This window comes from Amphiura filiformis, chromosome 1, assembly GCF_039555335.1.
Source record: "Amphiura filiformis chromosome 1, Afil_fr2py, whole genome shotgun sequence".
NCBI classification, from domain to species: domain Eukaryota; kingdom Metazoa; phylum Echinodermata; class Ophiuroidea; order Amphilepidida; family Amphiuridae; genus Amphiura; species Amphiura filiformis.
In genome coordinates this window covers 81,366,284-81,393,345 of record NC_092628.1, presented here as the reverse complement: position 1 = coordinate 81,393,345, position 27,062 = coordinate 81,366,284, and the positions used below count along the sequence as shown (strand labels likewise).

Sequence of the window (27,062 nt, the reverse complement as noted above, 5' to 3'; positions counted from 1 at the left end):
GGTTATTGTTAGGGGTGGCATATTCCCTGACCATTGTGGATAGCCGTAAAATTTGTTCCCATAGGTTATGTGTGTAAAATTTGGTGACTTCATCAATGTTGTATTATGAGAATCCTGGGGTGTGTAAATTAAAAATATATATTTAGAGAGAGAAAACATGTTTGTATTCAATTCCGCTTTAAACATAGAATCACACAGCTCAGGATTTTCACAATAAATATTAAGTTGAGTTAGTTGACCAAATTTCACACATGAAACCAATGTGATTGTTGCCCCTTTAAATTGCGAGTTTGTCCTACCCATACATTTGTCCATTTGACGACTGAAAAGCAATGTAGCTTTTTTAAGGCCTTGAAAAATTGTTTGGCTAGAGTTCAGCCATTACATATGTTGTATGGTCGGTTGGAAAATTACTTTATTTTATTGATTTACTTTGAATGATAAACAAAGCATTGCTCGTCCACGACTGTCTAAATCATGTTACTAAGAAGTTACTTCTGGATAAATGTGACCTGCAATCCTGCATACAATTTGGAGATTGTTTTTGCTGCAAAATTGCAGTTTCATATATGCATGTGGATAAGGAAAGATTTTTGAAATATCTATGTTAATAATAGAATTTCTAGACTCCAAATATTTTAAGTGTGGAAAGGGGGCATCTGAGCTATGGTCAGTCAGGCAACCAATACCAAACATTACATTTCCACGGTCTATAAATGGCAGTATGGCACAACATGTGGTAGATGTGTATGATCCTTTCACTTGTGTGAAAAATGATTAATTCCAATATAGGCACAAATTACTGTGAAGTATGTCATCATCCAGATAGCTGGTAACGCTAGCTTGTGATAGTAGAGAAATGGCTGTTGCATAAATGGGTACATTATAGTGCAGCATTCTGATGTAGAAAAACACAATCATCCTACATCACTGCAACATTAGCCTCTTGAGGTTTTCTTCCAATATTGTGTCTCTAACAGCCTGGAAAACATATTTGATGTTCTGCGTATCTACTGCCGTTGTGAAGTGATGAAACAAGGCTTTGCTTCTCTCCCGACGCCTCATGTCGAACATGTTGAGGATGAAGGCCTGTACTGTGTTTATATCAGCAGAGTTTCCTTGAAAGTTAGGGAACCACGTCTTGATACTGATGTGTTTGATCTTTTTTTTTCTAGCAAGTCTGTCTTGTTGAGGAACAATATGATAGAGACATTGGCAAAGTACTTGTGGTTGACTATAGTGTCAAATATGTTGCAAGATTCTACTAAACGGTTGGTCTGACGATCTTCCATCAGCACCTGATCAAACTCACTCGATGACACCAGAAACAAGATTGAGGTGACGCCCTCAAAGCACTGAAACCATTTCTGTCGTTGCGATCTCTGGCCTCCGACATCAACAAAGCGGAATGGTACACTCTTGATATCTATGCTGTGCTCTAAGATTCCCTTGGTAGCTTTACGTGAGTGAAGAATATCTTGTTGGGTGGGAACGTAATCCTGCAATTCAACCAAAAAATACAACAACAGTCAATTAGTTCATTGGTATATAGATCTGCTGAGTATGTCTAGGAAAATACACTAAACTACAAAACGACATTCTACGGATAGTAACACATGTGTATATTTCTGCCCATTGCCACTTTTTAGCCTAACTTGCAAGTTGTAACTCAGTTGAAATTGCCCAATGGCATCAATTGGCGAATTAGGCAGTGCAGTAATTATGAGCTCGCAGCCCTGGGAAGAGGGTAAAATGGGAGGGGGCAATTTTTGGCTGGTCGTAAGGGGGGGAGGCAAGCAAATTTTGGCACACATTGATGGGGCACCTTTTAAATAAAACACTCTAAAAAGGCTTAGGAAAACAATACAGAAACATTCAAAATATGCAACATTGGCATGTTCAAGGGGGCAAGCAAGTTTTGGTAGGCCATGGGGGGCGGGAGCAATTTTTGGCATGCCATTTTTGAATTTTTACCCTACCGGGAGGCTGGTAATTATTGCACTGCCCCTAAAAATTGATGACGGATTGCATAACATCAGTTACAAAATCAGACCACCACGAACAAAGACTAAAATTCATCTGCAAATCCATGTAAAATGCCCATGCAATATGCAATTAACTCCAAAATTCTATGCTAACACTAATTACCATGACACCATCACTGGTTTCTGTGTCAAGTATCATGTCATTATACTCATGCACAATTCTGTTACATGATCATTTTCTAACAATCTGTTTACATATACAGTCAATATAATAAGAGCTTAGGTTGTACACTAATTAATACACTCAGATATATCAATAGCTAATTAATCAATGAGAAAGCAGGTTCCTGTTATTTGTTCCTTGTATCAAAACAAGTGTCTGATTAAAGGTACACCACAGTTACATTAAAAATACGGACACATAAAATCAAGAATTTTGGTTGTCACCATTTCAGTCTATGCCGTAGGTACTGTTTCAGCCTTACAAATCGAGACTATTAGGCCTGCTATTATGTCGTTTTACCCATGTAGCTATCGCTATATGGAACAAAGCCATTGTTGATCTGCATTTGGTTACATGTCATGATGTCAATGATAACTTTAATATTGAGGAAGCATTACACAATATCACAAAGTTATGAAATTGTTGACATTGCAGAAATTCCTAAAGTTGACTAAAATACAGTTCTGTGACAAAAATAAAGTTCTATATTTTTTGTCAAACTGGATTTTTGTCCAGTTTTGAAGTCTAAATTGAAGATTTCAACTTTTTTTCGAAATGTTACTTTTTTTCCCTTTAAGGACTAGATGAACTGATGAAGTCTCATTTTCTGTTGCAGCTCATTCTCACAACCATAGTAAATCAAAGCAGTACTTGACTTCATGTGCATCACAAGTGATGGCTGCCCCACTTTTTGCAGCCTTGTGTAACTTTAGGTGCCCCGACTTCATGTGCATTCAACAACAGTCTCAATTAGTACTGCATAAATTTATCCTAATCAGCCTCAAATTGTTGGAGCTTTTGTGTACTATTTTGTCTTTGAGTGCTTTTGAAATCAACTATACCTCATTGAACAATAATAATATGGTTATCATTGTCTATTTTCACTTCCTTATATTAGGGAGGACTGGGGGAGGACAAGTGAGAAACTGACAATCTAAATATTCCAAAATATATTTGGCCTAGTAAAATAAGATACTGAAGTCTACACACTGATAATTCCTGCTTGAATGGCTTTAGAAATAAGATTTAATTTACTACAATTATTTTCAGAATTTCTGAAACACGAGAAGCTAAAATGGAGAAAATGGTATCAAGATGTATCACAACCCTTACAGGTATCTTAAATTCCAACTTCCATATTCCTAGTGTGTTCTGAAAACACTTAACCAAGTACATGTATCAGTGACAATTTTGTAACCAAGTAGGTACAAGGTGTCTGTTGCAAGGTCAGGAAGTATTATAGACATTGACACTGCCTTGTACATCTTTTAAGTGCTATCTACAGGACTGATCTGCTCCCACAATCTGCTATAATGGGTAAAACTAAGCAATGTGTAGAATATTATTGAGACTAAAACAAATCAACGCATCTGGATTATCATTTATAACACTTTATACATATTCATGAGCTAATTATATACCAATTCATTGGCCAATCACAAATGACAAGACTATGCCTCTCGACTTTTATCTCCGGGCATAGTCATGGTTAACAGGTTTTGAGATCACCTTGGGCCTATAGGCCTAATTTTAACCATGCTCCTCAATCATAGCAGTCAATATTTGTATACTATTTCCCTAGAACGTCTCCATCATATGGTGTAATATAAAACAAACACTACCAAACATGGTTTATAATGGGGGGATGGGGGGGGGGTACATGTAGGGCAACTATTTTCCTTCAATACTGGGTACAGGCCTATCCCCCCTCACCCTCCAAGTTCATGGATGGTAGGCCCATATTCTGTACCTCAGGGGGAAGAGTTGCCCCATTTCCCCTTTCCATATCCTAGTATTTGTTTAATATGTGCAATGAATGAACACAAGGAAGTAAACTTTGCACTTGACAGTGAGTTATCAAAACAGTGTACATGATGCCTTGGGAGTCCTACGTGTATGTATGTACATGTGCCTTCTACGCCATACTGTGTGTGACTACAGACTGCTGGTGTTTGTCACACCAGGATACCATCAACTACAAGTTTCCAAGTAATAGTATAAAATCTTCTTGGAACTTGCAATTGTAAAATATCATTAAGAGTTAATTGTTAATATCATTTGACAGAAAACATTCATATAAATAAGATGAAGACTCATACAATATTGACAGGTTTATCAGTGGGAGATCAGACATTATGCATATTGCCGCCATGTTTTGTGCATTACATGTTACACAAGGTACTGCTATAGGCCTACACTTGACGTTAGAAATTGTCATTCCTTGAAACTGAATGAATAATACTTCTAAAGAATCTGGCAAATACATACATGCATGCATGTACGTGTGGGTATGTGTATAATTTTGTATCCAGATCCATTCTCTGGTAAAAGTTCTTGCTGAAATGGTGATAATGTAATTTGCACAAATATTTCATGTATGTATCAAGTTCTAAAAATTCACAGTACAGCACAGCCAATTGAATGTCAATACTAAATATCCAAGGGAGAAAGCAACAAAGTGCCAAAACTTTTCTCTTCTTCTTTTTAGTTCACTTTAAAAGTGCTTCATAAACCAGGATTCACTTTCCCTTTTTATTTTAAATATGCCTTCTACATGTGAGTTAGTCTTGCTGACTTTGGTAAGAAATGTTGGTTTAAGGGATGGGGTATGGATGTTTGGACAGTATTTTTTGTGGGCCATGAGAGCACATCAGGCATATCGAATTGCATTCTGAATACTAAGAAGAATGTCCTTCTTATATCAAATAATTCTTTGAAATTCGTGATATAATACACTAACACATTTTATGGCAAATGATTAAAAAATGATATTTTTGATATTTAACAGTCCTCGAAGTACGTATGTAAACTTTATAAATCTAATGATATGTACTTAAAGTGTATGTAGCTGGGAAGAAAAGCAGACGATCAATTGAAAATTTTGACCTCTTGTATTGAAGATATGGATTTTTTCCCCAAAACACCAAAAAAAAAAAGAGGTCTTTTTGGGAAAAAAATGTATATCAATAATATAAAAGGTCAAAATTTTCAATTGATCATCGACTTTTCATCCCAGCTACATACACTTTCAGTACATATCATTAGATTTATAAAGTTTACTACGAGGACTGTTAAATATCAAAAATTTAAAAAATATCAAATTTTAATAATTTGTCATAAAATTTGTATTATATCGCAAATTTCAAAAAATCAAAATTATTTGATATCATCAGTACATTCCTCATATTCAGAATGCAATTCGATAGGTCTGGTGTACTCTCAGCTCCCACAAAAAATATGTGAAAACGTCACTAAACGTTAATATCCCATTCCTTAAGGGGCTATCATTTTCTTCAGAGCGGGAGTCCCAAATTTACAAAAAGTTGGCGTCAATAGAATTGTGACCGACCACCCTAGTATTTCGGCGACAAATATTTTTTATTACTCCCCAACACCGATATACCTTACCCCCTAAACAGGCTAAAATTGTATTGAAATCAGTTTTTTTGCATAAAATAAACACACTATCTATGGTCATCTTGTGACTCCCTAAATATTGGTCATCAAAGATTTTATGACCCCCCCTTATTTTTCTTTCTAAAAATGATAGCCCCCAAGGTCAAGCTGGCAACTGCAGGGCAAAACTAAAGACCCTATAGCCTAAATGGATGAGGTTGAACCCCAGACCTCTCGTTTGACAGTTTACTGTAATTTTCATACTGTTCAAGGGCCAACCACAATTAATTGGTTGGAGGGCCGGATGGCTGTTGGGCCGCCTATTGAGAACCCCTGTCTTAAATCAACTCATCTATAAGAATCATGTGGATCTTTTCACTCTACTAATGCGACTTTTGACAAATATCTTCAAAACTTAATTACAGGCTAGCTCATCTTAAGGTCATGGGAATGAAAGTTTTAGATTTGCGTCTGTCACTTCTTCAAATCACATGCGTTTGTTTTTAATTTGTCATTATTACTTTCAGTACCGATAGGCTTTAATTTTAAAGTGAATGCATTGAACAGAGGTATCATTCCTGAGTGCACAGATCGAAGCTATTATACGGACATGAACTAGTACTAGGGAGGCCCTAGGCTAGCCGATTATTGCGTAAATAAAGCGTTCACAAGCAGCTTGTTGACCCAGAACTTGACATTAATTTTTTTGTTTCAGACCCTTGTTTTGCATAAATAATGAAATTCGTTTAAACAATGAAAATTCCATGTGGTAGGTTTCGAAGCATGCGGACGGTGGATGCAAATCTAAAAATTTCATTACCATGGCCTAAAGTAAAAATTTCATGTTCAATGGAAGAAAAGCTTACTTACACATTTTACATGCAATACTGGTCAAGCCATGCTTTCTTTCTTCCGAGCCTTAATAGTTGTGGATGTAACAACACGAGTATGTGGATGCTGTTGCTCAACATGTGGGTGTACATAGTTTTTTCTCCAAAACTCGCAGCTATTTCTATCCAAGCATCATGTACATTATTCACTGGTTTTCTACAATCCTTTCTTTTTAAAACTACATGTAGGTAAGCTTACTATCTTCCATGGACCACATAATTATGTGTTTTTGTGCTTTTAAGGTTAGCAAATGTTACCACCGTATATGATGAAGCCACATGAGTTTTAGTATGTTGCAAATGAACAGGGCTTGAAATAGGAAGGCACTGACATATTGTTACTTGTAATCATATTTATAGCAGGGACTGTCTTTTGGAATTTGCAGAGAGCATTTTAAAATAGCTCTTCTGGAGCCTTAAAGGAGAGCTGTTTAGAGCATATAATTTTAATAGAACATAAGGAGAGAATGGTCAACTAAGGAGAGTTCAAAATCACTCTTCTATATCAGATTTCAGGAGAGCAGTAGAGAGCGATTGTTCTCACTCTCCTCAAAAGGCAGTCCCTGTTATAGGAGTGATGTATTACATAACATCATGTATAATAAGTATACACATGATACTTTTTCCTTTTAGTTTAGTCAAGTTTGCTCTTCTTTTTACCAAATGTTGGCATCCAAACAGTGCATTTTCATTTTAAAGATGATTTCTTACCCAAGTAACTTGTCATAATGTAGATTATTTCATACCCTGTCCATTAGAGGGGTGCTAAGCAAACCACTGCCACTTTTAGTTAGAGTAATGCTATACAGAGAAGACCTTTTCGGTAAATCTCATTTTTGCGAGTACACCGGAGATGTCATCATTTGATGTGTCACACCGATCAGGTCCGTTGCGCACATCGTTTAGTGAACATAGTTGCTACGCATTGCAAATCGGTGTGACGTCAAATGATGACATCTCAGGTATACTTGCAAAGGCTTATGGGATTTACCTAAAATGAGAAGCTGTAACTAAATGATTTATGTACATTAATTGATTTCTTCTAGGGTTAAATAAATCTTGCATCACACCAAAGCATTCCACATACTGGTACTGTTCATTCACATCTTGCCAATATCGAAATTGAAAGACACTACTTCTACATCTTCAATTAAGCATTATCAACTTTTAAAATCTCTATAGACGAATCCAATTTCACGCATTCCTACACCTCAATGGTAGCTATAGCTGGGTCCCGTCAGGTATATCCCACCTAAAATATGAAATGATACGTCCTTGGCGGGGATTTTAAACTGCATTTCATCACCGGTGTTACATGTTGACAATAGCATGATGAAAGTTTACAACACAATACAACATAATATCAGGCAGTCACAACACCAGTTTGGTACGCCGGGGACCCAGTCATTTTCAATCAATAGCTACAACAATTTATTTACCAACACGATTTGTTGTTCTTTACTACCTGCGACTGATGGTCATTGTAAGTGGTAATATGGGTCAATAGTAATTACAGTGTGGATAGGAGTGGGAAGATTAAAAGCTATTAAAAGTTGCTCAATCATCATTTGTAAAGTTACCATTGATAGTAAATGACCATATTTATAAACATTGCTGTGTCATGTAAACTGCCTTGTCTGGCCTTCTTGTACACTTTTAGGTCTTTCGAGCTCAACTGACCACATGTGGGGGCAATCTGCATTACTTACATCATACACTCTAGAGAAAACTATAGTCTATGCTTACATGTAGTATTGGTATTAAAATGTAACACTTTAAGGGCTCATATTGAAATTCCCTTACACAGGCAGGTGTGCGCTATCCTGCAGCTTTCCTGTGCTAGCCTTCTTTGTTAAAATCCTGGGCAGGGTGTATCACTGATGCATATAATCCATCCGTTTTATGACCGAGCTTTCCTGAGGCGCGCGCTTAGCGAGGGGAATCCTGCCTTCTTTCTGTGTGAAAACGTGGTAGGGTATTTCAATATGAGCCCTAAAGTGTTCCAGGTTTGATCATAGTCTGGCCCGAAATAACAAGTATTTTTCTTGTGTATTTTCAATTTCATGTAGGAAAATGCTAGGAATCATCAGTTCTACAGGGTTCAAAATCATAGTCTAACACACTCCCTAATCTCTTTATGAATTTGTGCACAGCAGTGTGCATACATTTCCTATGTGCATGTACCCTTTCTGTATCCTGTAGGCCTACTGGCCTAGTTACACCTTCCCACCATTGTGCAGTCTATCATGAGTACATACATGTGCAGCCCAGCAGAGGTGTACTTGCCGTGCATGACCAGCGGCGCATGTAAATTGTAAACATAAATGTTATGCACTTATGCATTTGGAAAACTGATGTCTGATCTTGTGCATGAACTTGGCGTAACTTGCATATTCGCTGACTGGTAGCAAAAGGCTGCAATGATGAGTTAGAATACAATTATGCACTCTATAACCATTAACCTGCTGACCTGTGCTGTGAATATGCAAACTCACACTTGTTCCTTTTTATAGCATTATTATCGTGCAGGCTATAAATGTTCAAGCAAACTAAGTCTGATGTCTAGCTAGAGGTAGCTACCATTTTTTAGTTATATGTACAAGATCAAGTAATTTTGCAACCACATGACAAATGCAGTCATTTGCTTGAACTGCTACCAAAATCATTTGCTTCTGAGATGCACTACACTATGTACATGCATAGTACACAAATATTGAATGCCTGCATATACAATGGTAAAATATATAGCACAATGTCAAATGTTGACTTTTATATTTTACGAGACCAAGTCGAGTGAAATTGAATAATCAAAATTTGACAGTGAATGATGTATTTATTATACCATTGAACAAACATAGGCAGGTAATATTTGTTTTATATAATGACAAAAAAAAAATCTTTTCCAGTCATTAACCCTGTGAGAACTACCTGCTGATTGGCCAAAAGAAGTTTTCATTATCAATTGGACCAATCAGCAACATTGTTAGAATAATTTCACCACACAAAAAATTGGGGTGAATTATTTGTAAAGCTCCATTCTGATTGGTGATTAAAGTGAAGATATCCTGTAATTGACCAATCAGAGGCAATGTTAGATTGTCAGGTAGTGCTCAGGGGGTTAAACAAGTACAAACTATTCAAAGGATCAAACCAATGCCATTGTTATATAATGTTGTCATAATAACAGGAAGCAAAGAAATGGAACACTTGTCTATGCCATATATCTGAAAAATCTATGTTCCTGTAAGATTCCTACGAAGGATGACACCACAGGTTGGCACTGACATTGTGCCAGGGTCTTTTGTGGCCTTCATGGACTCCTCATATCTAGTGCCAACTTCCTCAATATCTGGCTAAACTAACATTTTCATTCGCCACAATGTTTCTTTTACTTTATTATTCTTCCTAGTTACAGCCACAAGTTGAATCAGCTTAGGTGTCAATGTCACTTTTGGATGCAGAATTATCATCATTAGGCTAGCCCAGGGTAAACCTGCTTATCAATATATCTCTAAATATATGCAATATGCATGATTAATTGATTATGATTCTAAACTATCCCAGAACAAGAATTGAAGGTGTTCACAAATTTACTGTGTTTTGTAATTTTTCACATACCCCTTATTCTAAAACTAACAATTGATTAGAAGTTCAAGTTGCAATGCATCTAAGCTAGTCCTGGATTTCACTTGTTGGTAACACACACTACATGTGTAGGGTTGTAAAATTCAAATGAGAATGCACATAATTTTCACAGAAATTAGAGCAAACACATCACAAGATCAAACAAAGTCATATCTTGTAACTTTTCATAACTGCATAATAGTCAATTTGTAAGAATCATATGATTCTAACATATAACACTGTGCAATGAAATTCTATGTTACAGTAACCATATTCTTATGATGGGTTTAGGGAAACTGCTATGGGTTGGTGTAGTTATAATGATCCCAAAACTCTGCGGTTTACAACCACTGCAACAAGAAAACTGAACATTTCTTCAACCCTGAGGAAGCGGTTATTCTAGATAAGGAGGAGAAGTGGTTTGAGCGAGGAGTCAGAGAATCCATATGGGAGAGAGTGGAGGATCCGCCATTAACAAAAAAGGGGACTCCGCTTCCAGTTGTCACGTGCATGGGGCCCGGCGGGACGAGCCATTCCTCGGCGTCTGACGTCACAGCATCTGAGGTCATCACAACCTCTTCTATCAGATGCCTGGCGAAGTCCGATGTTTTCGGACATAGCGTAGCAAAGTGAGTTGCAAATTAGTTCCAGTATTAGATTTAATTTACAAACTAATGTTATAATGATCTGGTTTGTCACAAAATACCGTAGAACTCCGTCTTTAAGCATTTATGCCTCTACAAAAACTACATGAAAGTATATTTTGACGAAAGAGACAATTAAGGCAGACACCCTCCACAAAAATATTTGGAGCTTGAACAACTATATGACACATGCAGCTGTACAAACTTGTATTATTGTGCCACCAATCTATTTTAATGTTTTTGTTGATGTGTCTGCCTTTCATCTCTTGTTTTAAAAAAAACAACCTCATTTAGAGGCATATATGCTTGAAGACGGAATTTTATGGCACACAGAGTTTGTCCTGTAAATGTTTGGGAAATTACCCCCGTATGCCTAACACACACTAGAAGATATATCTACCTTGAGTCACCGGCACTAGCTTTGAAGTTCAGCGTGTACTGCATTGGCTTAGCGTTGTTTCTTGCGTGTACATACCCGCCACTTTGATCGTGCGCGTAACAGTAGGTACACGCACCAAGTAACGCAAAACTAACACAGTACACGCTGAACTTCAAAGCTAGTGCCAGTGACTCGAGGTAGATATATAGACTATTAATGCTTGAATGCAGTAAGCTTGTAATTGCTTTGTTAATGTACATAACTTTCTTACATTCCACCTGACAAAGTACATATTCTATATGATACTTGCAGCTATGAGAAAGAGGAAAAGCAGAAAGAAAAAATAGTTACTTTGGCCTCCATTGTATGTTCATGTGCCAAAAATTACTGCCAAACAGCAGGTGACATTAGTTTATTTTGATGATATTGTCAACTAGCTTGAATGCATTTGAAATGAGATTTCAGTCAATATCTAAGTATGATCCAAAATATACTGTTTCACCTTGAGTTTGGTAGTGACCTTGGTGTGTATTTCGCTGTTCGCAATATAGAGTTGCACACTAACCTAATAGCGGAGAGTGTATACATATGCGTACAATGTCAGCACGATTGCAGTGCAACAGCGTAAAACCACTCATGTTAAGGCGAAACAAAGTACATGTACGAAAGTGTTAGCAATGCACACACCAGTTTGGATTCCATGTCAGTAACTGCATTATCTTTTTCAAAGGCACTCAAGCATTAAGAAAATATCATCAAACTTCTTTACTTTTTGACTGGGCCACAAACATCTATTGTTTCAGAAATCTACTCTAATGCCGCCTAGACTAGTCCCGCTCACCAGCGTTGCACTTTTGCCTTCATCAAACTACAAAAAATCAATGTTACAAAACATACGTTTTCACCAATATACTTTCAAATGCTAATGTAAGTCAGATTTTGGCTGATTGAATCGGTTCATGAAATCCGACGCCGCACTCGCAATTAAACAAAATCTCACTGCATTGCACCTTTTTTTTCAAATGATCGAAACATTTGTTGGCATGCATATTGGCAATTGTGTACAGTTGTGTAACAATGATTTCAATGGCAGTTCGAAACAGAAGGAAGGAATCCTTACCCTTTGTCCCACTCTATCAACATCATCCAGGAAGTACTTCACTGAATCCGCCTGAAAAAAAGGGAAATGGATAAAACGTCACATTAACAACAGGATATAAAATTACAAATGAAAATAATACAAATGTTTCTTCTCATACATGCCCGCATACATGTACAATTGTACATTATTAAATCTTACTTGTGTTCAGCAACACATAGCTCTTTTGTAAGGTGAAGATGTTCCAGAATGTTCCACTTGCTTACCATTCACATCACTGTTGGCAGAGGGGTCAGACCCCCACCCTTTTTATTTTTGTGGCACCCTTTTAACCAAGGCACCCTTTTTATGTACAAAGTCAGGACTCCCACCACTTAATGCTTTATCCGCCATTTGTATACGTATACACTGAAGTCCCCCAAAATGCTGTAGCCAACATGTCGCTGTGTAAGTCCCTTTAACTTGTTAACATTACGGGTGTATGCAAAGCAATGAGAGAACCACATGCGGCGCTTGCGACCTAGTGGATTTGCGCTGGAAACATGCAAACGCATCAAATGGAATTTTATCTTGCAATATGGTTTGCACGTTTGGCAATTATTCTTGGAAACTAGGATGGTTTTATCATTCAGTAAAAATATATTGTAAGTTGAAACAACCTCCACCCTTTTCATTTTACTCCCACCCTTTACATCAATCCACCCTTTTTACTGACAAAGTTTAAACCCCCACCCTTTTAATGATTTTCCAAATTTCAAAGTGGCACCCTTTATAAAGGGTGCCCTGCCAACAGTGACATGTTACCTGTTCTGCCCCTGGCTCCTTGAGCTAACAGTAGTTTGGCTTCAATATGCTTTATTATTATCATTTCAATTTGGACTCTGTAAATAGGTTGCAGAATCGCACCCTTTTGAAGGGACTGAGTCCCGGGAATTCGAGTCCCGCCCGAGTAGCCTAGTACCCGGGCAGGAAATTCCATGCCCGGGTACCCGAAATTTAAAAAAAAAATTGAATGCATTTTGATATCATTAATAGAGTATGACATGAAAACAAAGTATAAATTTTCATATTAAAAACACAAAACTTTGTGCAAAATTCAATTTTTTTTTAGGTCAACCATGAATGATCCTAGCATTTAGGTCTAGGTCCAGGGACACTACAAAACCGGGGAAAAAAACTTTAAAAAAAAATGGTATTAAAATATGTAAGGCCCTGGGTTTCTTGAAGGGGCATCAACTTTTTGCACATAACAAGCCTATTCACTTTGAGTCATAGTCTGTGGCCCACAGTGAGTGCGGAGAACAAGGTAACCCCATAGGGCTGGACTGAGCGTGAGGTCAATCACTTTGCATTTTCTCTGGATAGTAGGCCTATACTACATTGTACAAGGCTTCATGAGAGGGCCAGCAAAACATTGCCATATTTCAACGCCTGTGTTTACATTATAATCCAGCCAAATGCAATTATGCAAATGTATTACATTTTCAATGAACATGTAGTGATATCAAATCATGATACAGTTCCCAGGTATTTTTACAACAGGTATAATGGATTTGTGTGACAGTGTACATACATGTACTGCAGGACAAAGTCTATACTTTGATACATATTTCGAATCCAGAGTAAATACAGAAATTATCAAAAAATCTGGAAACAAGCAAACATATTTGTATTGCAGTAAAAACTAGTTAGTACCCTGGTAATTGTAAATCTGATGTAGATGTAGATGACTGGCATTGCAGAATATTATGGATACTTATAATATGCAAGCTGCAAGTCTTTTAGGACATTTTGAATACAAACTAACATTTTGAATACAAACCAACATTTTGAATACAAACTAACATTTTGAATACAAACTAACATTTTGAATACAAACTAACATTTTGAATACAAACTAACATTTTGAATACAAACTAACATTTTGAATACAAACTAACATTTTGAATACAAACTAACATTTTGAATACAAACTAACATTTTGAATACAAACTAACATTTTGAATACAAACTAACATTTTGAACAAACTAACATTTTGAATACAGACTAACATTTTGAATAAAGACTAACATTTTGAATACAGACTAACATTTTGAATACAAACTAACATTTTGAATACAAACTAACATTTTGAATAATTTTGAATTTGAATACAAACTTTTACTGGGTTTTTGAACCGAGAATGCAAGAGCTGAAATGCTGTAAGTCTCTATCATCTGAATGATCAAGCCTCAAATAAAAGGAGTATTGCGGATTTAAGTTTTGACTTTAAATAATGTTGGTACTTTTCGATCTTTATTTGAAACATTATCCTAAGAGTCCCCTTGTCATTGTGTTTTCCAATAAAATAAATCCTAAAACTCCATCAACACTGCACATAATGAGGGAAGTAAAATTCACCAGGAACAAATAGGCTAAATGCACTTTATATAATATGATCGGTTTGAACGTTTCCATATCCATTATAAGATGGCAATCTGCTGCCAATACATGCTAGTAGATTGTTAGAAAACTGCTCAGTAGTTTCAGTAGCATCCTGACCTGAACCACCCTCTCATATCCACTTCCTGTTCACCTCTAAAATATGTCTAAAACGGTTCCTGAAATCTAGACACTTTGTAAAAATTGATTGGTAGACCTAAGTGAGAATTGTAAAGTAATCCTGCCTTTGTAATAACTGTGGAAATATGTTGGGCAATTGATGGGTGAACAGGGAACACAAGCATTGCACAACTTGCACTACCATAGTGCTCCATAGTAGAGTGAAGCAGGGGGACGAAATGGGCGCACGCCCCCGGGTAAAAAAAAGAAAAGAAAAAGGTCTACGTAAAAATAAATTCATTTAAAGCAGGTAAAATCCAGGAGCTTCATTGTGCCCCACCCGTTTTGGGCCTTGCTCTGCTCACTTGCTTACCATTGGCTTATGAATATTTTCAACATGTGGGGGCTGACGAAACAAAAGGTTGGTGACCCATCCTGGGGAGCCCCCAGTGTCAGGAAATTTTGCAAAAAATAGGTCAAACACACCAATTTTTCCCGGTGTCTGATCACTTTCTTTACTTCATGTGGAATTATTAGGGGCTGAGCCCCTAGAACAAAAATATTGAGGGGGCTGAGCCTCAGAGTCCCCGCAAGCCCCCCCCCCCCCACCCGGTTCCTAAGCCTATGCTTACTACTACTACTTACTACTACTACTGAGTGCAGTAAGCCTATGCTTACTGCACTCAGCCAATATTATTCCTAGGAACTGACACAAGGATTAAAGAGTATGAATTACACAATCTGCTTTATGTCTTGAAGCATGAATTTTGTGGAAGTTAAAAACTATTGAAAATGTGATTTCACTCAATGTGAAACTGAGGAGTGAGGTCATTTTATTGCAGTTAAATATTTTGCTTCGAGGCCACACTTGAAACAGGAATTTTAACATCGCTGTTAGCTTAATGAAGCACAGAATTCAGGATCTGTGATTGAAGGTAATTTTAATTTGACTATTTATTTCATTACTTGCAAATTGATAACAAAAATCTTATAGGCAAAAAGGAAAAAACCTCAAATTTCCTGCGATTTTTTGGCAACTTTCCTGATATGATATGTACCAGGCTACACTACAGCCCGCAATAGCATTTGCGATTGCTGGCATGTAGGCCTACATTACTGTAAATTTTTATGTATTATAAAATTTATAATGTATTTTTAAACATACATAATAAAAAACCCTTTAAAAGGGTTAAGCAGCGTCAAGGGATTATCTTTAAAATGTTGGAAACTGTGACGATTCATTTGGGTGGGGGGATTGACTTATTAAATGAGGTATACAAACCAAAGCAATAACGTGTTGACATGAATGTTTTAACATTCATGTTAAAACATTCAAGTTTAAAACATTTTAGTTTGTCCTAACAAACTTAAAAGTTTATTAGGATCGGTTTAATTACTTACACTGTAAATCCAAGTGTTTAGGATTTCTGTAAAACTTCCTGATTTCCAAGTTTTTTCCCTCAAAGCTGGTTAAAGTTGTATGTTTTAATTACTTAATTGCTTCTATTGAACAGCTAGCAATGCATACTAATTCAGTGTGTCCCTGGCTGTTCAATAGAAGCAATAGTAAATTAAATGTAAAACTTGAACCAGCTTTGGAAAAAAACCCTGTTTTTGACTTGTAGTAACAGCATTTCTCCGGTTGAATAACATTTTAATTTAGGGTCTATCATATAACTTCTTTTTTTTTTATAAATCTTTTAATGTTTTTTGGCATTTGGGTTGCCTGTAACTGGAATTTTGACCCACGTTGCTTACATGTAGGATGGGCGGGAACTTGGCTACCCAGGAACTGGTGAGAACCTTAGAGCGATAAATTTAACTCAAAATAATTGGGAATACAATTTATGTTTTGGCGATTGGTCTCCACATAGAGTATAGCGCCCGCCATGGAGAGCCCGGGATATGGCCTATGTATAAAACATTTCTCGGTTTGTAATGCAATAAACTGATCTTTAAAGCAAAGTATATCAGCAAAGAATGAGTCTTTCAAATGATTCCTTTTGATTCCTTTCCCCCCTTTTCTTTTCTTTTTTACATTAAAAATGTCTTCCCAATAGTTTGTTACTTGTGATATTGTATTTGAGAATATTTTTATAAAACATTCAAAGGGCTGTCAATAATGCAACATATTCGCTGCATGTAGATCAATTCTACACGGAACTTGATCATGACCAAATTTGTCAATTTTATCATGGCAGCTCAACTTTCTGAACTGCCAACAATATTTCTACTGTTCTGACATGAACATTTCCATCAAAAGCACCTATTGCTTGGGAAGTGCATGAACTACAGAAAACACTCAGTAAGCTTCCCTGGTGACCTCTGCTGACCCCATGTTCATTGCTCTGTATGGTAGACTGCCCTGCTGTTTGAGCTTTGTAAACAGTGCCAGTCAGCTGGTGCATACACCATACTGCACTGACAACTTTACTTCCTAACTCGCTATAGCCATGGCCTGCCTGCTGTACACACAAACCTAAGCTAGCCCAGCTCAGTGATAACAATGGCCTAGCTCGCTAGTTTTTGTACCCCGAAACTATTGAATGTTTGCTGGGAACTTTCTTTAAATAGCATTCCTTTGGGCACTAGAGGTATCTTTCTACTGCATGTCAGTACAGAAAAACATGCACGACTCGATAGATAGTTTGAAACTGAATGACTGTAATTATTTAAAAATGTAAAATTAAATTTTCATGGAATCATTTCTTTTTCTTTTCCGTTTTATGTACATGTAGATGCAGTTTAAGCAGTAAGTCCAACTACAGTCCAAGGTCAGCACCATGTTCATTGCAATCATTGCACAATTGTTATTTGCTGGTAGAATAAACAAGAACAATTTTACTTTGCTGAATATATGATATTGTCGCAGACCACAAAAAATAATATATAGGAGAAAACACCATGAACAGAAACACAAGGAATAGGTAACTCAGTAGGGAATAAATGCTACATTGTACACATTTTAGAATGCTATCCATTTTTGAGGATGCATCTATTTTTTGCAATATATATGTAAAATATATCCTCTCCATCCTGTTTGCCACTTCTGTAACTAAGTTACATTTTACTTCATATTCTGTATTTTCAACTAACATAGGCCATAACCTATGCTCGGTGCAAATTAAGGTGGTATTGGAGGCATTATGGAAGTGCTCTTTAGAAGCATGTTTTAAACAGATTAATTGAGTAGAGCAAAGCACACTTATCAATATGCCTTTTGTTTGAAGCCAATCGGACATACAGTTTTCAAAATATATCAATTTATATTTTCTTTGTTTCTTATTGTTTTAATCAATAATCAATAAAGTTAATGAGCTAAAATAACTGGAGAAGCTCATATACTTTTTGCCAATATTTGGCTAAAAATCCATGCAAATGTTCAGGGTACTTTTATTTTGCATACTTTTGCCTTGAAGCTTGGCCAAAGTATTTCTAATATATGTTCTAATGTATTATATAGTGAAGCAGCCCCTTAATATTAATTTGCATAATTAATTAGCATTTATGCAATTTAGCTCATTAATTAAATGCAAAATATAAATTGATGTATTATGGAAACCATATGTCTGATTTGCCCCAAACAAAAGGCATATTGATCAGTGTACTTTACGCTACTCAATCTGTTTAAAACATGCATGCTCAAAGCATTTCCTAATTTCTAGAAAATGCCTCCAATGCCACCTTAACACATTCAAAGGTATTCACTATGAAGGCCCTACATGTACATGCATACAATGTAAGGTAAGCCTATTCCTTTTTTTTTTAAATTATTTATAATCACTTTAATTTAACTGGTAGTCAGTAGGCCTACCTATATCATTCAATCCTATTACTTATGTTTAGGCCCTATAATTTTATTGGGCACTCCTTTCAAAAGGCGACTTTTCAAGTTACTGCAAAAATATTCGCAGCAGAATTCTTAAATGGCTGTAAATGAAACTTTCTTACACAAGTTGAGTAATTCTGACATTCTTTACTGACATTGTTTGTGGTTCTTCTTGCACAACCTTTTTGCACTCACCAAGAAAAAGAAGAGGCGATATTGACATCTAAAATAAGGAACCTCTCCTTAATTAAGGTGGTATTTGAGGCATTATGGAAGTAAACAGATTTTATGCAAAGTAGGCCTGGCATTTTCGGTAATTTTGTACCCGGTACCGGCGCATTTTTTGGTGGGTAACGGGCACCAAATTGCAAGTTTTTTATTTTTCGGTTTTGTAGTGTCGGTTTTTTAATTGAATTTTGCACGGTGTTTTGTGTTTTTAATATGAAAATTGATACTTTGTTTTCATGTCATACTCTATTAATGATATCAAAATGCATTGAATTTGAATGCATGCCTGCCCGAAAATGCCAGCCTTAATGCAAATGAAAATTAACAATTTGGCATTTTGTACAATGAGGTTATCAGTATCACTATTTTGGTTCAGGACATAAATTTTACATGGAAATGTGGAATGTAACACATGCCATGCTAAAAATATAAAAGTAAGAAATAGTAAGAATCTCCTCAATCTGCCTCTGAAAAAGTGTAAACTTATTTTGACTGAAAATTTCGTAATAAGTCATTCCGTATCATAACAGTACATCAACTAGGGGCAACCTTTTCAAAGTATACATATTTACATGTAGGTGGGCCATTGCCTCTACTCCGCACAAATAAGGTTGTTTTTTGATAGGTTATACATTATGGTTTTAGATGTAACATTTTTTGAGGGGGTGGTACTTGCTGACAGCATTTTTATGCATATGTACATGTACAAATAAAAGGATTTGCACTTGCCCCTGCCGAAATTTAAATGCCATATTTTGAAAGATTGGACATTTTCCTTACAGAAATTAATACTTTTGCTATGATAGTGTCTATAGTTTATCAATGAGTGTTTCAATGCAAAATGATGTGTGATCCTTGAAATTTACTGACAAGATGCAGAGGAACCCCAATTCATGACATACAGCCAATTGCATCTCAGCCCTATCGTAGCCAAGCCTTGAAATAAGCAAGCGCTGGGAGCAAATTTGTTCTTGTAAAGCCACCAATTGCTCCTAGTCTTTAAATATTCACATGAACCAGGAGCAATTTACTATCTAAAGTAAATTGCTACCAGTTCCAGTTCTGCACTTGATGCAGTAATACTGGTATGCTGTATTATATTAATGCAGAAAATGCTTTACTGTTTGAAAATTGCTCCTGTTTCTTCAGAAATTGCTCCCGGTTCTTGTAAAATCCCAGTGAACCAGGAGCAATGTTCAAAAACAAATTACTACTACAAATAGTATTTTAGCTCCTTAATTTTTGATAAGCTTTAAAAATTAAATTTGAATTTGAGTGTTGAAAATGCACTATCCTTGACAAAGATGGTATGGTGATATTATTTATTACAGTGAATGGTGATGATTGCTTTTGATCATGAATATGATGCACGACATGTATCATGATTGATGTAGATGTTTGTCTTTGTTTGACGACTACTGAATAATGTCTCTTCACTCTTGATAGATGTGTCTATTATTATCTTCAGAGTTCACTCTTTAAAACTTGTGAACTTGAACTTGAAGAATCATCATAAGAATGGTTAGAAATAAAATCCTTAAAGAACCTGATCGGCAGCCTCATCCTCATTTCTGTTGTGAGAATTGATCATAATTTCATCAATATATAGAAAGATCTATGTTGTTAATTTCCATTGGGATTCAAGACTGAAACCCCTCGCTTGCTAAGCACTGGATTGGCGACCAGTAGTAGATACAGGTGCGTCACTGGTCTGGCCAACCAAACCGTGCATATACATGTACCGTAACCACCCGGGTATAAGCCCACCTTCGGCTATAAGCCCACCCCCTGTTTTTCAAAACATTCTGGGAACAAGGGTGCACTCAGGTATAAGCCCAGTACTAAATTTTGGCCAAGTTCTTAAATCAAATCAATGCTTTGCTCTCATATTTAAGAACAAATATAAAAAAATATCAGTTGATAATTAACATTCCACACTTATAATTTTAAGAAATTGACATAGATGATAAAAATTACTGGTACATTGGGCATATACAAGTGGGGATGATTGTTCTTATTTTTGAATTCAAGCACTAGCGCCCTTCCCCGGTTATACATGTAAGCCCACCCCCATTTTTGAAGTGAACTCTACCATCTAGGGGGGTGGGCTTATACCCGAGTGGTTACGGTACATGTACATGTATGACTTAGGGTGACTGCATCCCAGGGATTGCATCATCACATCACCTTGGATGTATTGTATGCATGTGCAACAGCTTCGTACTGTAAGATTTTGTTTGTAATATTTATAGGTAATGGAATTATACATGTAGGTGTAGCACTGGTGCATGCAGCCCAAAAAACTACATGCACAGCAAAAAAAATTGTATGCACCAAAATTAGAGCAAACATAAAATCACATTGAATACCATTAGGCCATCTGCAATTGATTTTGAGTTTCCTGTTGCCGGCCGGGTCAGATTTGACTGCCGGGTCAAATAATTCATTATTTAAAAATAATTCATTATTTGTAAAATACGCAAAAATCGGCACGTCTTTCTTCATTTCTTAAAAAATATGACTGGCAATTGAGACTAACCTTTAGCATACCTGCCAACCGTTCCGATTTTGGTGGAACTGTTCCGATTTTTAAACCTCAAAGTCGGTAAAAAGCGGAACGTTCTGATTTTCTTAAGAAAAAGTCGGAACTTAATCAAAAGACAGAGGATGTTTAAAGACATTCCCACAACCCAATGGGGTTTCTGACCTTGTATGTCTGGCTTTTGTACACATGTAGTACAGTGGATCATACCTTGCATTGGAATTGTGTGCAAATATCTGGTGTTTTCATCCTATTATTTAACATTCAAATCATCGAGACTTAGGAATAAAATTAATGCAGTGGGACAATATGAATGTTTCCTGTAAGAAAATCAAATATCATTCCTAAGTCTCAACTATTAGCTCGTTGGCTGCAGTTTTAAAATTACCATTTTGTGTGTGTGGCAATGGGGACTTTGCCTTTAAAATTAGGTTATATTGATCAAATTTCCCAATCATAGTGCATTGTAGGAATGCCTTTAAGCCTCCTTTCTGGACTCATATATTTCCAATTTTAAAATGAAAATTCTTTAGAACCCTGACTAGATGACTCGGCTAGATAATGGTACTCATTTAACATGCATGTAGTCAAATCTTTTATATTATTGAGAACACCTTTTCATGCCCAAAATTGATGAATTTTGGTCCATTATCAGACCAGCATGTTATACTGATTGTGTTGGGTTTAGGGGTGTCCTCGTTTACACGTTTCATGTTTAACCGACCGTTAAATGCACTATCCGTTAAGGAAAATCACTAACTGTTTAAACGTAAAAAAATAACAAACTTTAGAGAACCACTGGACCTACGTGTATTGCCTGTAATAAGCGCCTGGAGGCGTTGCACGTTTCAAAAGGCGTTTTATTGAAATTAATTGAAAAAAGTGAAAAAAACTTTAAAATCAGATTAAATTTCCCGATGGTGCTCCTGTAGAAAGGAGGGATTTGCAAGAACCTAATTATGGCGGTGCCCACCGAACAGCATGGTTAATGATATAATACAACAAATTTAAACCTAAGTGCATCATCAAGCAATAATCTGGTGAAATTCTATCATTATTAGGCAATGAAATGGATGGAACTTTGAGTCGTAGTATGTTTATATAATTAGTCCATGCAATTGAATTTAGCGATCGCCAATGAAATGACTGATCATGTAAGTTTTAAGCTTACTCAAAAGTCAAACGATATGGCATGGAATTTGGAAATGTTTGCATTTTTGTCAATTTTTCATTGAAAAATTGGAGGGGCGTTTATCAGAGGGGGATTGTTTATTACAGACAATACGGTAGGTCCAGTGACTCCAGTGGTTCTCCAAAGTCGCTTGAAAACTTTTGAATTTTTTTTTTTTTGGTTAGTTGGGTTTTGCATTCAAAAACTCATCTCTTTTTCCTCAATGAATATTACCCTAGTAAGAAGTACATGTGTACATGTATACATGTAATGTGAATTAATGAACGATGACGTTTGAGATTATGCTGGACTGATGCGTATAGGCCTATATCAAGTCATTCTAAATGGAAGCAAACTTGGGTCAAAGGTTTGATACCGGTCGGTAATGAACCTTTTAGCTGTATCCTTTGGCTTTGTGTGGCCATCAGTTGGGGTGGCCTTGCAGTGTTGTAGTCCTCGAGTACTGTCCTCGGCCTCGAGGACTCCTCGAGGACAGGTTTTGAAGTCCTTGGTCCTCGGACATGTAGTCCTTGGCCTTGGCCGTGTAGTCCTTGGCCTTGGCCTTGGCCTCGGACCTCAAAGTCCTTGGTCCTCGACAACAAGGACCGGACAAGGACAGGCAAAATCATCAAAAATGCAGGCAAATGTTTAAAGAGTGAAAGAGTACAATCTCATGATCTGCTGTTTAGTTCTAAATTAAAACTTTTAGAGAAACATGACAAGGATAGCTTTTTATTGTACCTGTATACAAAACAGTTTGTCAATATTTTGGTGCACTCTTAACTATCATCTTTGCTCTTTGCAAAACATGCACATGGAGGCCAAATATGTGGTTTTATATTAAAATTCCACTCAGCTAATATGATTCCTAAAATAGGAATATCGAATAGACACAAGAGGTTCTTTAGATATTTTAAGAAACTCATTGGACGCTACTATACTGTAGGACATGTTGCGATTACCGGGTAGGCCTAACTGTGATCAAATTAATTTCATCTATTTTGGGTTAATCTCATCAGCTCACAGAATTAAATGCGGATCAAACACATAAGTGTGTTATATTATAATCTTCACTACTTGTCTAGATAAAGGAATAACCCAAAAGTTTGATGAAGTCCTATTAACAAAAGTCCTTGCGTTAGGGAGGGAGGGAGTCGAAAAGTCAGATTACGTTTGTAAAAAAAGTCGTTAAAACATCGGTCAAAGTTGATCTTTTTTAAGGATTTAATATAAAATTTCAGTATTTACTGAATGATTTTAAATCAATAAAGTGTACATTACTCGCAACCTGCAACTTGTAAGTTAATTTTGTGAGCAGCTGATTCTTTTTTATTTGAAAATATTTTACAATAAAATAGAATATTTGTTTCTTCCATAAACGTGATCAATATCCTAGCATTGTCGCACCCCATCCACCATAGCGACGGCACTGTATCCTATGCATAGGCCTACAGGTTGGAGTTTTCGATATTTGACATTTGCGTGAGAGGGGAGGGTGGAAGGGTTAGCGTTCTAGCGAAAGGACTTTCGTTTATAGGACTTCATCAAACTTTTGGGTTGTTCCTAAGACTAAGAAACAAATCGATGTAATGAACAAGTTGGGTTTTGTTGGTTGAAACTAGGATAAAGAGTCCATTTTAGGCATGTTTATTTTATAAAGTTCTATAGATAGGTTTACTGTGGAGCGGTATAAAAGTGCATAAAATTGCCTTATGTTGACAATATGACCCCCGATTGGGCGTGGTTTAGTATGGTTCATTATTATGAAAGTCCTTGGTCCTTGGCCTTGGCCTCGGAGACAAAAGTCCTTGGCCTCGGAGGGTTGTCCTTGGCCTCGGACACTGTGTCCTTGGCCTTGGCCTCGGACACCAAGTCCTTGGCCTTGGCCTTGGCCTCGGACATGAGGTCCTCGACTACAACACTGTGGCCTTGTGGTGGAGGTGTTGGAGGTTGGGTGGTGGTGGGTGAGTGTGTGTATGTATTTCCCTCGGGATAGGCCTACTATTTTAATTTGTAGTGACATCACTCTGTATGTTTAAAACATACAGTACCGAATTTTACAGATTACTCTTATCATACAATGTATTCTAAGTACAATGTATCATTAGTACCCCCCCCCCCCATGTGGGCCCCCTCTCACATACCCGAGGGGGTCAAAAATTGGATGAATCACTGTTTTTATATTGCACATTATCTATCAATTTCAGTCATGTAGGCCATGTTATTAGGCAAAAAACTTTGAAGAATGTCTCTCATGTACAAAAGTATAGGAAACTGAACATTTACACTTTTTTAGAATGAAGGAAGCATTTTTTCAAAAAAAGTCTAATATAACAGGTTTTTATGTCAAAAATGGTTTCTTTTGGGGTGCTAAATCTGCTAAAATCGCCTGGGCTTAGGTACCTAATTTGCATAATTTATGGTATAATTTTGAGAAAGCAAGCCAAGATATTAAACAGCCTTGAAGAATATCATAAATATGTTATTTAGGCTTGTTTTCTCAAAATAACCTTATTTTTTAATTTGAATGTAATTTTCCCCTCAGAAATGGTGTCTCCTGTTGTGTAAAATGTGTAGAAACCCGGTAGAAACCCTCTGGCTTCGGGGGCTTCGTCCACTCGACCCCCGCCCCTGGACCCCCGCCGCTACGTGTTCGGTCGCACAAGTGCTCCCTCGCAATATGTGTTCCACTTTTAGGGTTTCTGGTGTTGGCAGGTATCTCTTTAGTCTCTCGTACAGGCAAAAATATGTCGTACCGAAATTCCGTACCAGGGTTGTCACTAGACTGAATTTAGTGCTGGCTAAATGTCCATGATATTTGTCCAAAATACTTTAATGCGTCACTTTCCAGCTGTTTTTTAGGGTAAAAAGTACAATTTCTCTACTTTAGTGCCGGTTGGCAAATCCTCATATTCCCTTGAGTGCCGGTTGGTCTGCCTGAGTGCTGGTTACTACCGACCGGCACCGACCAGTGTAGTGACAACCCTGTTCCGTACTTTCGAAGAGATTGTAGTATGCGCACCAAGTCTATCAAACAACCTAGACTCGTACAATGTTAGTATGTTAGCACAGGCAATTTCAATACCTCGCAACTTCAACGCCACCGAGGCCACCCTTGACCACCTTCAATTTTTTTCAAATTTTACACAGGGTGTTTTCTAGCCCAATGGCACATTTTAAGACTAGGTAGAAAAAACCTGCATTATATGCATGCCATGAGGGGCGTTAAATGCACCCTATACATACACATTTGTAATCTAGTCAGATTTCCCGAAGCATGATGACACTGTGTATACAAGCAATGGAAGTTCAGACACAGCTGATATTACGACTGTCGAATCACATCAAAATGTTGCTGTCCAAAATAGACAACCTTTACCGTACTAAAAAGATCATACATGTACTGTAGTTGCCTCAACAAAATAATTTAATCCAAATTTCAACATTTTAACAGAATAAATAACATCTGTTGCAAAAAATGTCAACGGCAACGCTGACCGACTGAAAAACGATAATGCATACTCTGATTACTCTCAGGCTCAGCATCAAATGCGTAACGTACAATGTAATAATGATGTACTTGAGTAAACCCCTCAGCTCAGGCCTGTATGGTAACCTTAAAAGTTATACGGCTATGTAAAGTCTTGGACAAAAAGAAACTCAGTAGTCTATTTATTCATGTATACACAGACATTACATCACTGAGAATAGAGGAAGCATAATATCAGAATTGCTGACTGCAGGTACCGGTAATGGATTGTGCCTATAATTTAATGTGTTGTTGTTGTCAATTGTTGTTGTTTACGTTTACTTTCAGACTTTATACGAGTAAGTCACACATGTGCATTGCCAGTCATGTCAGTAGCAGTACATGCCACTTTATTATTCCATCTAAATTTTAAAACCCTGACCTAAAACCAAAGATTGCCACAATGTTTACATGCCCGGCCATGTACATGTCATGAATAGTGCTTACCAGTTGAAACTCTCTCCTCCTGTCATACGCATCTTGAATGCCCCCATCTTTCCACAACGCCTTACAACTTGCTACAATATTGAAAAAGGCACCTGGATCCAAAATGACACTATTGTCACAACTCATAATCCTCGCAGCATGCTGCTCATTCTGAGGATCGCCCCATTTGATATTAAGTTTGTCCCTGGCATCGGATAACACTTTGAGGCCTTTGATAATGTTCCCATAGATTATAGTGCGGAACTCACGGATCTCTTCGTCGTTAAATTCTTGACCGTGTATAATCTTCATTTGCTTCAAAAAGGTACTCTTTCCACTTTCTCCGGCCCCAAGAAGAAGCACCTTGATTTCTCGTCGAAGGTAAGACTTTTGCTTGTTTAATTCCTTGTCGATAGCTTTACTTTTACTTGCTGCATTTTGTTGATCGGTGGTCAGACAGCATGACAAGGGACCCGCCATCTTGACTCTACTACACGAAGAGTCGCAAAGTTCGGTGTTGCCAGAATAACATTGATCAAATACTCCCAACATGGG

General features: G+C 36.9%; 1 protein-coding gene across 1 annotated transcript; it reads right to left on the bottom strand.

Annotated features, from left to right (window-relative positions):
• Positions 1–525: 525 nt before the first annotated feature.
• On the bottom strand, positions 526–27,024 carry LOC140154467 (guanine nucleotide-binding protein subunit alpha-12-like). The gene is given in 4 exon segments (XM_072177037.1): positions 526–1,167; positions 1,170–1,499; positions 12,262–12,312; positions 26,529–27,024. Coding segments are annotated over 4 exon segments (1,080 nt in total). The 5' UTR covers positions 26,988–27,024; the 3' UTR covers positions 526–927.
• Positions 27,025–27,062: the final 38 nt, after the last annotated feature.